This window comes from Magnolia sinica, chromosome 15 (genome assembly GCF_029962835.1).
Source record: "Magnolia sinica isolate HGM2019 chromosome 15, MsV1, whole genome shotgun sequence".
In the NCBI taxonomy this organism is placed as follows: domain Eukaryota; kingdom Viridiplantae; phylum Streptophyta; class Magnoliopsida; order Magnoliales; family Magnoliaceae; genus Magnolia; species Magnolia sinica.
This window is the reverse complement of record NC_080587.1, coordinates 76,584,071-76,597,059: the sequence shown is the minus strand read 5'-3', so window position 1 is coordinate 76,597,059 and position 12,989 is coordinate 76,584,071. Positions and strand designations below refer to the sequence as shown.

The 12,989-nt window shown below is 39.3% G+C and overlaps 1 protein-coding gene across 1 annotated transcript; it reads left to right on the top strand.

Moving 5' to 3' along the window:
* LOC131226778 (suppressor of mec-8 and unc-52 protein homolog 2) lies at positions 1 to 12,989 on the top strand. Its single transcript, XM_058222505.1, has 12 exons — positions 1 to 120; positions 255 to 346; positions 1,559 to 1,699; positions 2,064 to 2,113; positions 2,425 to 2,539; positions 4,381 to 4,429; positions 4,531 to 4,620; positions 6,008 to 6,076; positions 6,160 to 6,283; positions 6,758 to 7,116; positions 11,376 to 11,759; positions 12,466 to 12,989. Exons 2-12 carry the CDS (start codon positions 300 to 302, stop codon positions 12,742 to 12,744), a joined length of 1,707 nt encoding a protein of 568 aa, XP_058078488.1. The 5' UTR covers positions 1 to 120; positions 255 to 299; the 3' UTR covers positions 12,745 to 12,989.

The following is a 12,989-nucleotide window of genomic DNA, read 5'->3' as shown; positions in this document are numbered from 1 at the left end:
GCCCTATCCGGAAGAAAAGAAACAAAGAAAAAGAAAAAAAAAAAGGAAACCCTAATTTCGAGTCGGGCGACAGTCGTTCCCACTCGTTAAAATCAGAGGAGGTTGTAGATTTCTCGCAAGGTTCGATTTTCTTAAATTTCCAAGTTTTAATTTTTTCTTATTGCAATTTTTTTTTTTTTTTTCATTTTTGTTGGAATTTATATCCTTTTCTCGATTTCATGAACTCGAACTTACAAGAATTTCATGTTTTGCAGAAAATCCATAGAATTTTATCTTTTTGATATTGATTTTTTTCCACAATGTCGACAACGAAGAAAAATCATAAGGAGAAGATGATTCGTCGGAAGTAAGTATTTTATCTAAATTCAATTTCTGATTAGAATGGAAGGATTTCTCTTTGAATTTTGAGGAAATCTAGGGTGGAGTGTTTTGTAGTGATCGATTGGATTATGAAATTGTGCATGTGGGCCCACATTCCGGGGATCCAGTCCGTTTACTTTGTGGGAACTTTATGGATGGGCTGTTCCCCTGATGGCCTCAGCTGTTGGCTGATCATGACCGTCCTTTAAACGGTCCATATTTGATCGTAAAACAAGACAATGATTGTGTTGTGAAGATTTTGAGATTGGGTGAGGGGATTTTTGGAGAAAGAGTTATTAAATGATGTGGCTGACCTGATTATCGGCCTGGATTGGAGAAATTTAAGTCCGTCTGTGTGAATGGTTGCTGGGAGAACTAAAAATGCCATTTATGATTTCTGGTACTTGGACCATGGAAAACTGGGGTGGGGCCCACGAGGTGGATGTCCTGGATCGATCAGGGTGGGACTTGGGGTCAGTATTGCATCATTCTGTGAAGCACATGACTTGAATCAGATCATTCTCCTTTTGCAAAAGCACTGCAAAGACTACATTCTTAGTGTCTACAATGCTTTTGGCCTGTTGGATGCACCCCTGCGATGAGATTGGAACAGATGCCTCCGTGCCAATCCAATGCCCATTTTGTGGAAATGGAGCTGTTTGGCGCTCTTGTCCACAATAAGCTCCAAAGTGAGAATGCAATGATAATTTGTCAGACCTTTTTACACCCATGCTCACTCAGGGCGGTGGATGCAGGCCTGCATCTGCGTTTGGCAGATGCAAACAGGCCCTTAGCTGGATGCTTAATGTAAAAAATCCATTCTTGGTTGGATTTCCTTAGGGGTGTGTTTGGTTGCCACATGAGTTTTAATGCAATATTCTCCTGATAGGTGCTGACAATGGTGTCAGTGTCTGTCAGAAGCATACCTACATCTGGATTTGAGCTTAAGATTGTGGCCAACTCTGGCGTCCAATAGCTCTGAAATTTCAGGTGGATGTGTTTTCCATGATGTTGAGCTTGATGAATGATTGGGATTTTTCTAACACAAATGCCAATCTTTTGAAGATTTAATGAGAAATGGAAAAGGGGATCCAAGCACACCCTTAGCTTTATTACACTAAATATTGTTGCGTATTCTTTTTTTATCTCTGCTTTTGTTGCAATTTATTAAAATCAGGGATTTCTCTCCATGTAACAGAGAAGAGAAGCAAGAAGAACCGGAAGGTCCAAAATATCGAGATCGTGCTAAGGAACGCAGAGAAGACCAGAATCCAGACTACGAGCCGACTGAATTGGGGTCATTTCATGCAGTAGCTCCTCCTGGAACTGTTGATATACGGTGAGAATTCTGTTCGTTCTTCAGGATTATATCAAAACTAGGAGGCACCAATAATTATAGTTCGTCATGGGTAGGGACACTTGCTGATATATTAACTTCTATAAGAAATGCTGACATGGATAAAAAAGGAACGGTTTGAATAGCATCTACTAACCAAAAGTGTCATTAAAGGTTTCATTGAAAATGTTAGGAAACATTGGGAAAACAACAAACTTTTCTTGGTTTCAACCCTGCGACATAGAAGAAATAGGAAAGGAACATATAGACTGATTTTAAAGCGTATCAGCTGACCTGGTCTACGAATCTATCAACATTTTTTTTTTCCCTAACAAAAAACTTAACAGTTAGCATGTTATTTTTGCAGGACAGCTGATGCACATAAGATATCCATTGAGAACAGCAAATATCTTGGAGGTCAGTATTCTTACTGTTGGTTATTGAGTGCATGAATTAAGGAATTCTTTTGGTCTGAGTCAGCTTTCTATGTTGGAATTTGGGCTGGCTGAAATATTGGGTCATGATGCATCAGTACTTGAGTAGATTCCTGATGTGCCTAGTCTGTAGGGCGGGTCCTGCTTATCCATCGATCAGATGTCCCACACACTTGCTAGTTGGCATGTGTGGCACATGTGAAGGGGCATGAAAGAAGAAAATGCAGTTAGCCATTGATTTTTCGATTCTTTAATATGGGAAAAATGTACTTCAACTGGATAGTTGTTCTGCAGGTGATGTGGAACATACACATTTGGTCAAGGGCTTGGATTACGCTTTACTTCATAAAGTAAGGAGTGAGATTGACAAGAAACCAGAGGCTGAAGATGCATTGGACGGCAAACCTAGGTAGTTGACATGCTTTGCAATGTTGAATGCATATATCAATGCAACTCCTAAGAAAACATAATAAGAACACACTCGTTGTAGTTTGTTCATCTTTTCTGCCATACTCGTAACTTTTTGCATTATTTGTTTTAGCTTTTGTTGTTTCATGTTGGTTGCATTATGTTTCATGGTTTCCTGCTTTTTACATGTCATTCTAAATATTTGATTACTACTAATATGTCAAGTGCCATAAGGAAATCTTTGATTGTTCCTAATTTTTTCAACCGTTGTTTGTTGGTTATGGCATCGTGTATAGGACTATCAATGGGTCAGGCCTGAGCTGAGCAAAACCTGTTTTTATTTTTATTTTTATTTTTATTTTTCTTTTTAAGTTAAAGATTGAGATTGACAAGAAACCAGAGGCTGAAGATGCAGCGGATGGCAAACCTAGGTAGTTGATATGCTTTGCAATATCAAACACATATGAATGCATCTCCTAGGAAAACTTAATAAGAATACACTCATCGTAGTTGGTTTATCTTTTTCTGCCATATTGATAACTTTTAGCGTTATTTGTTTTAGCTTTTGTGGTTTCGTGTTGGTTGCATTGTGTTTCATGGTTGTCTGTTTTTACATGTCACTCTAAATATTTGAATACTAGTCCTAATATGTCAAGTGCCATAAGGATGTATTTGATTATTTTTAATTTTTTCAAGCCTTGTTTGTTGCTTATGGCATCTTGTATAGGGATGGCAATGGGTCAGGCCAGAGATGAGCAAAACCTGTTTCTTGTAGTATTTTCTGCTTTGACCAGATAATAAAATAAAATAAATAAAAAATCAGGCCTAAAATCATTCTGGGCCCACCCTTTGCCACCCCTGATCTTGTAGAGCTTGTTTAAGCTTTCCACTAATGCAATCACCTTTCTCCATGCTAAAGATTCCTTCTGTTACATTTATTTTTTCAAGGTCCCCGTCAGTCATTTTCCACGGAAATCTTTGGCTAGAGTAGATATGCCCACTGCCTTGAATTCCTCTACATCTTGTATTACTGGAAAATTTCTCAATATAATCTGATTCCAAAACTACACATTATCATGTGATTCTTACTCTGATTGAATGTCCACTGTGATTATCGGGTACATGTATCGATAAGAAGGGTGCGTGTCTTGTATAAAGAGCTTAGAAGTGCATCCTTCTCTTCTTTCACACCATTAGTTTTTTTTTTCATTATTTGGTTTACTTATATGTTCAATAGGGGTGTTTTCATCACTTCTTATTTAACTTTTATTTTTGAGCTTTTCCTAATTTTATGAACTATTTTGACTTTTATGTATTCAGTGAAAACTTTTGTTTCCCATCTCCACAGAAGAAAGAATAACTTCTTAACAAAACAGCAACACAAAGCCATGATGCTGAATCAAGTCATGATATGTGATAACACCATGGTTTTAAATGTCAGTTGAAACCAAGTTGACTCGGTTTTGGTGGAGAAAGAAATGAGATAACCCTTCCGAAGCTTGTATGTGCATGTCTAAGTTGGAATGATTCCAATTCAAACCACTTTTTGTGAGTTTTGGTCCTGGGCGAGTCACATAGTGAAACCAGTCTGGAAAAACCATGGTCAACACAATACCAACTTGTTTGTTAAAATTTTTTTTTTTTTGAAAGATTTGACTTGTTTGTTTTTATTTTTTTTGAAAGACCTGACTTGTTTTTTTTTTTTTTGAAAGATCTGACTTGTTTGTTTTATTGTTATCAAGATATGTATTGTCTGCCTGTTTGTATGTTTCCATTTAGTTTTCTTAAGCTATCTGGTTCTTGTATTCTGGTAGTGATTCTAAATGAAATGTTGCCCTACAGAGTACCTATGGATGATCAACCATTGGCATTTCGTACTGCGATTGCAAAGGTGCATTGACTTGATATCATTTACTTTTGTTGATTGTTTCATGAAGCTGGGTCTCTGCAGTTAGTCATGCTTGATATATATATATATATTTTTTGCTGCAGTCGGTGTATCAGTGGATTGTCAAGCCCCAAAGCATGATCAAGACTAATGAGATGTTTCTTCCTGGTCGAATGGCATTTATTTTTAACATGGTATGCTTTTCTTGTCTTTTTATTCTTCACCGCTTTTTTTTTTTTTTTTTCCTTTGGTAAGATAGCAAGGTTCATGGCATTATGCATCCCAGTGATTTGCATCGTTAGACTTTCCCTTAACTCACCATATATACCAATGCACACTGCCATTTCACACATGTCTTATGTATCTGTGCATCTCATTCATACCGTCCAAGTCCTTGGTCCACTGTAGATGTGGCATTGCTTCAAATAAGATTTATTGGACAATCCCAAGCTCTTATTAATAGGTACATTTTTTTTTAAAAATAAATTGGACCGTCACTATTTCTCATTTTGACCATCCATTTAAGGGCCACCAGTTGGACTGTTAGAATGATAACTTATTGTGAGTTTTGGGTTACATTCTTTCCACTGTGTGTCCATCAGTTGATCAGTTCAAATTGGGGATGTTTGCTTTGTGTACAATGGCTGTGTGTACAAGTATGGATTGCCATAATTTGCCAAAATATCTACTTTTCTTTTGTTAGAAAGTTGAACTGGGCTGGGAAACAATTGCTGATATTGACACTGAAAGTGGTGTTTCCATACGCAACCAGCTTTTGCAAAAAGAGAAAGATGAGGAAAGGCAGAAAAATGAAAGAAGTAGAAATGGAAGAAAGGAAGGCTAGGTAGCAGCAGCAGTAGTTTGAGCCTTGAGGAGGGGTTTCAGTCTGCGATGTCACTGATTCAAGAATGTAAGCCTCTCATGGAAGGAGGAGAAGAATGCCCTAAAATCTGCAAGATTGCATGTGTTTGAGACCAACCTGGCTTGCCAGTTGGTATCAGTGAAAAGCTGATGGAAATCCGAAATGTTTAAATGGCTTGGAGGATCTTCCTGCACTACAACCTTGTAATGTTCGGAAAAGTTTAAAACAAGTCAAAGCACCATTTATTTCTTGAAACAAGTAAAATAGAGTTATTTGAAGTTCATTGAACTGCATTTCATCATTTTTGCACAGTTGAATCCTCTTGGAAAGGTTGCCCCACGTGCTTGTGTTGTATGCTGGGGTGGTGCTGTGGTTATCTGCATGTGCCTGCAGGCACTTTGGTTGTTCATGTGCGTGTGCATGTGCTTGTACTCTTCTGTACAGATGGGCTTGAATCATGCTCTGGTTGGTACAATCACAGCTCAGACTGAAAATCAATAAGATGTTATAACTATTAAGAGGCTGTACTATAGTTAGAAAAAAAGTAGGTGGATACTGAAATATTTTCTAACCCCTCTTCTACACAATTAATGTTGTTGAACTGCTGTTCCATCATTCTTTGATATCTGAGCACGTCGTATTGTTTTCGTGCATTTCTTTAATGCTGTTTTAAAAGTAAATTTCTGACTCCAATTTTTTTTTTTGGAAATGCATTTCAGGAGGATGGGTTTTCTCATGATATTCCTACGACATTGCACAGGAGTAAAGCAGACTGCCCAGTTCCAGAGGTTGGTGTCCATGTCTCTGCTGTGATGCTTGGCTATCTTTGGAGGGACAGCATGTCTGATTTTGTTTTGGATATGTCACACAGGAAATGGTTACTGTAAGCGTGGACGGTTCTGTACTTGATCGAATCGCCAAAATTATGTCTTATCTTCGCCTTGGATCATCTGGGAAGGTTTTGAAGAAAAAGAAAAAGGATAGAGATGTAAAAGGTAGATATATTATATCACTGATATTGCCCTTCATCTCTTTATTTTAGCCATGAAGCTACGAAATACCCCTAACCCTTCCATATGAGATAGCGTTCACTGTATTTCAGGGCTAAATGGAATTTTGTAATTTTGCCAGGCATTATAATGTGGAGTATCGCCGTCTTACTTGCAACCCCTTACTCTCGCACCCTTCTCATGGTACATGTGTGAACGTGTCACATGTTTGGGAACTCCTGCTTATTAGGAGGGCCTCACCGCCTGGCCATGGATGTAACCATTTCCAAAAAAACAGGCAGGTCAGATGATCCCAATCCAACTAGTAGGATTATCCAACGGATGTGAATTTTGGGATATGGCTCATCCATGGTAGGACCTACTTGATGGTTGGTTCGGACCCCATATGCGTTTGCCACTTGTACGAAAAGCGAGTTATTAATAAGTCCTATATAAAATGTCCTTGCTCATTTGTTTCAGGTAAGCTTTCTGCTGTTGGCAATGAATTTGATGAGGAGGATAACAAGCCCTCACAACCTGACGGTCGAATATCAAAACACCAAGCAGAAAGAGAAATGCTACCTCCACCACCACCTCTACGAAAGAATCACCTCGATTCAAGAGAGAAACAAGCCCCACCTATTGCTCGAGTGGAAGAGGACGACATATTTCTAGGGGATGGTATTGATTATGAGGTTCCTGGCAAAGACTTGAATGAAAGTCCTGTTTCAGAAGACATGGAAGAGTCCCCTCGGAATAAGGAGAGACAATCCTATTTCAGTGAGCCCGTTTACGGTCCGGTTCCACCTTCTGAGCTCGCTCAGGATTGGCAACAAACAGTGAGTTGATCTGGCAATTCATTTAAAATTGGATAAGTTCTTTTGAAATTATTGATTTATCATGGGCCTTTAAGCATTGCATAGTTGATTATTATTATTATTTTTTTCTCAAATTGATTAAAAAATACATGGGCTTCTCTTAGAAAATGACCAAATGGCTACATTTTGCAACAAATAGAGGCCTTGTTTTGTAAAATTTGAGTTGGATCGTAAAATCATTAGATGGCTAGATCAAGTCGAATTATAAGTCTAAGACTTATTATTATTAGTTTTAAAGAAAATTAATCACATTAAATATTTGGAATATGGAAGACTAAGATATGAACAAAATCAGTAATATCCTGACAATAAAAAAATTTAGTCATCTGACCAGTTACAACATCCCATTGACTTGTTGTTGATCTTGGAGAAGAAGAAATAAAGAATGAAAAAAAAGGAGAAGAGAGGAAAACGTGAGAGAGAATGAGGAGCACAAACCGCCCCACATGGCCCACCTTTTGTTTTATTCTACTAGGGCTTTCACTTAAGAGGTGAAATTACAAGAATACCCTCATTACAAGAAGCACACTACCAAAGAACAAAAGTCCTATCTATGTACACACAACCCGAATGCATAAAGACTAAACCCAATCAAGATGACTACATGTGTGATCATGTCATATGTGTGGACACGTCACATGTGTCCACACGTGTGATCATGTCACACGTGTGACCATTCTAATACTTCCCCTCAAGCAGGAGCATATATATCATAAATATTCAGCTTGTAAAAAAAATCTGTCTAAATGAGCTCGACTTAAAGCTTTTGTGAACATGTCGACAACTTGGTGTTCAGATTTAATAAATGAGGTTGATATTTCTTTGTTCGCGACTCTCTTTGATGAAGCATCAATCAATTTCAATATGCTTGGTCCTCTCATGATAAACTGGATTATTGTCGATATGTGATGCAGCTTGGTTTTCACGATATAGATTCATGGGAGTATCAACCACACAACCTATCTCACACATCAACTTCTTCAACCACACAAGTTCACACCTGGTATGGGCCATAGCCCTATACTCTGCTTCTGCACTAGAACGAGCAACAACTTGTTGCTTATTGTTTCTCCAGGTAACAAGATTACCTCATACAAAAATACAGTAACCTATGGTGGACCGCCTATCTGAAGGAAATCCAACCCATTCTGCATAAGAGAATTCTTCCACTATAAGGTGTCCATTTCGCTTGTAGAGAATTCCACGGCTGGGGTGCCCTTCAAATATTTAATTATGAAGAACACAACTTCCATATTAGATAAACGAGGGGCTTGCATAAATTGACTAACTACACTGACTGGATAAGTAATATCTGGTTGTGTAATGGTTAAATAAATCAATTTACCAACCAACTGGCAATATCTACCTAGATCATCAAACAGGTCTCCTTCATCTGTACCTTTGTAGGAGGTAATCTTAGAGTTTGTGTCCATGGGAGTTGCAACTGGCTTAGCCCTCAGTAAACCTGTCTCTTCTAACAAGTCCATAACATATTTCATTTGCGATAAATTAATCCCCAATTATGACCGAACTACCTCAATACCCAGAAAGTACCAAAGGTAGGAAAAATCCTTTGTACAGAAGTGTTACTGAATATGCTTTTACCGTCGTTTCTAGTAATGATGATGTCATCCACGTAAATAAGAACCAGAGTGCTAGTCTCACTTTGCCTAACAAAGACTGAGCGATTAGCTTGACTGTGTTTCATCCCAAATTGCATTATCATGTAAATGAATTTGTCAAACCACGTGCGTGGAGACCTTTAACCCATAAATTGATTTTCTTAGCAGGCAGACTTTATTAGACTCCCCCTGAGCAACAAAGCCAGACAATTAACACTTCTTCAAGTAAATCATCATGAAGAAACGTGTTATTTACCTCCAGTTGATATAGGGGCCAATCCAAATTTGGGAATCCTCTGCTACCCAATCATCATAAAATGTCGCAGCGATATTAGGTTTAGGTGATATCAAATATTTAACTTTTCTCTTTCCAGTCAGAAAAACTTCTACAGAAGTGACCCACTGTAGATAATTCGTGCCATTCAATTTCGTTGATGTTATTTGAAGAGGCACGAAATCCGACGAGAATAAAATACTGCTCGTAGGATCATTCTTGGAATCCATCTGAACACCAACAAATAATGTTTCTTGAACGCAAATCTTCCAATAAAGTAACCTACTAAATCAATACCTGCTGCAGAGCTTCAACTTGTCTCAATCAACCCAATAAAGGAGAACTTCATGAAACTTCTGAATATACAGTCTTCAAATCTGATCCCATGCCTCAAAACTGACCGTAGATTGCATATTGGATGGAAGATGGCTCACTTTGTCCCATCACACAGGTAGAATGCAAAAGCAGGCCTTATACGTTAGGGTTTCTTTTTTAATTGAGCAATGAGAGAATGAAAAATAAATAAATAAGAAGATAAAGAAGAGAGAGATCAAGAAGAAAAATGGATCAACGTCGCTTTGATACCATGTCGATCTTGGAGAAGAAAGAAATAATGGAAAAAAAAGAGAAGAGATGAAGAAAGAGGAAAACGTGAGAGAGAATGAGGAGCACAAACTGCCCCACACGCCCCACCTTTTGTTTTATTCCACTAGGGCTTTCAATTGAGAGGTGAAATTACAAGAATACCCTCCTTACAAGACAGCACACTACCAGAGAGCAAAAGACCCATGTACACACTATCCAAATGCATAAAGACTAAACCCAATCAAGATGACTACACCTGTGATCATGTCACACGTGTTGACACGTCACATGTGTCCACACGTGTGACCATTCTAACACTTTCAATATGATGGAACTTACATAGTAGCTTGCATGCAGTTTAATTTCAATTTTGTCAGTCCTTTACATGGAAGCAACTTCAGAACTATTTGCAATGATCAAACTCCACCAACTCTTTTATCTTCAAGTGACTTGTACACTTCATATATGACTCACAGGGAACCCCACAATGCACGGGTGCACAACACTTGCAACTGTAGAAATTGTGTAAGATCCATGTCATTCAACATGTAGACCCGGCTTTTTACATGCACTAGCCCAAAAATCAAGCAAGGTTGGAAATCATGTAAGCATTGGTTTGACATGTGTATCTTGTTTAAGTGTGTGCCTACATGGAGTAACATTCTTTGTTTGATCCATCGGATTACCAAAACTCCAAATGGTTGCTCGCCCCTCCTCACCTATACCATGTGGCTTTGGGTTTCCAAGAGAGGAGTGATTGAAATTCAATTTCTACCACTGGGCAGATGACTAGTCCAATCACTTCTTATTTTACCACATGAAGCTTTACTGTTAGCAATTACCATCCACTCCAATAAGATCTGAAGCCACAACCCTTCAGAATTCCAAATGCGATAAAGGCCACTTGATGGCTCTATGTTTGATGCTTTCAACAGATTTTTCTGCTGAATTCTTCATGTTCTCGAGAATCCGACTGATCTCTGTTATCAAACTTAGAGCCCCACTGTGTGCAATGGCCCAAAAGATCAGGCATCAGTTGGACTGCACATGTATGCAAAAAATGGATGGCTAAAAAAGATGACGACTGATCCACATTTGATGTACATGTGTGGTCGATGACCAAGTGACCAGAATGATGTGGGGCCAACTCTATCATTGCAAAATTGGCTACTTCCACTATCTGTTCTTTTACTACACCAAAATTTTGTTGAAACAGTCATGTTGCCTTTGGTTTCCCATTAAAATCCAACTGTTTCCAGGCAATTAGGCTTTCTTCAGAAGAATTGTCTTTATGAGAAATGGCATTATCTACTCTGTTACAGAGGAATTTAAGTCTGTTTGGACACACCCTCTAAAAAGGTGTTTGAGGCCAGAACGCCATTTTGATCCAAATTGTTGTTCATGCTGTCCATTTGGATGCACTTGCAAACCCCCATCTCATCTCTCGCTTGACAAAATAGGCATTTAAATGTGGACTTGGTTGCCGAAAAAGCTAGCTTCAGCCCCCATTTTTTGGGAACTCCTCTCTGAAGAAGTGTGTCAAAACGAGCTCTAATTGATGGATCTTTTAGCAGTTTCAAAGCACCTTCGGCACTTCAGTAATATCATGGATAGTCAACATTTTCATGCATTCGTTTCATTTCTACAGCTTTATTTCATCTCCACTGTTATTTTTAATCTTCTTTGAATGTTTTTGTTTTCATTTTCTCTTTTTGGTTTTTTGCTTTTGTTTTTTGCAGAATGGGTATGATGCCATACAAGCGCAGGTAGCAGCCACTGCCTACCAAGGAGAATGGCAAGATTATCAGTATGCCGAGCAATTGGCTTACCCTGAACAGTACCTCCAGCAAAATCTGCAAGAGTACGATCCACAGTCAGGAGCCAATGTACTGCAGGATCCACGTTTCATGACTCAAGAAGACAAGGATCGGGGCCTGGGCTCTGTTTTCAAGCGTGATGACCAGAGGCTCCAACAATTGAGGGAAAAGGATGCTCGGGAGAAGGATCCAAATTTCATTTCAGAGAGTTACTCCGAATGCTATCCCGGGTATCAAGAGTATAACCGTGAAGTTGTGGATAGTGACGATGAAGATGACTTATCTAAGATGGATATGGGCGGTCGGGTAAGATATCTTTCCTTTCAAAATTGTACTTTGTTCAGAAGGTGCAAGAATTTGCCGGATTCACTTGTTTCCTTAAAACTGCACTAGTTCTTAAATTGCTGTGACAATGGAAACCCCAGAGAAAACCACTCAAAGGGTCTGTTTGGATGATCAAATGAATTGGATTGCAGTAACCCAACTCAATATGGAGGAAATGACCAATGTGGGGCGAGCCCCAGTCCACTTGTGATGGACTGTTCCTCAAATCACCATTATGATTGTTTTGGATCATACATTATACGCACATAGAATTGAGGGAGGGTTAACATCTAAGTGGCTTTTCTTGGGAACCCATATGAAAAAAAGGGAAAATTTCCGCTCCAAATTGTCATCCAGATGGCTTCATGTTGCAGACATGGCCCAGTGGAAAAGCGTCATGTGCCTTTGTTAGATGCAGAGCCCACAAGAGATTCTGTAGGGTGAAATGAGGCTTTTACCCTTTTCACCTTGGGCCCTGCATCTGATTTTCGCACATTGCGATATCCAGGAATCCTGTCACGCTGGTTACAGGCGATTCGTTTCTGTGATTTGAGCCAGAGGTACCGCATCTGTCGGAGGAACATCATCTTAAATCTCTAACTCTTCTTAATCTGTTAGTTGTAAAATATGGCTGCTGTGAAGCGTTACTGTGGATTTTGATTAGCTATGTCATCAAACATTCCAACAGGCCAAGGGCCGCCTTCATCGGTGGGACTTCGAGACGGAAGAGGAGTGGGCCACGTATAACGAGCAGAAGGAAGCGATGCCGAAAGCCGCATTCCAGTTTGGGGTGAAGATGCAGGATGGCCGGAAGACAAGGAAGCAGAACAAGGACCAGAAGCTCACCAATGAGCTTCACAAGATCAACAAGATCCTCGCACGGAAGAAGATGGAGAAAGGCGATGGCCACGATGACGGCGACCATTACGAAGAAGACTTGCAACCTGGGAAGAAGCTTCGGATTTGATGCAGCAAATGTGGGAGGGCTGCAGGCCTCAGGTCGCATCCCTCATCTTTTGTATTATTAATCAGGAGAAAAGCCCATGTATTTGGTGGTTTCACCATTTATCCAGAGACTGAATTTGAACTGCAGTCTAAACTGAGTTTACTCAGTGCAGACTCAGTAGTGCCCAAGATATCCAAAACTCTCATCTTTGTAGGGCATGCTTGTTTCTCTCGAGTCTGACCCATCAGTGGTGGGCATTAAACGCC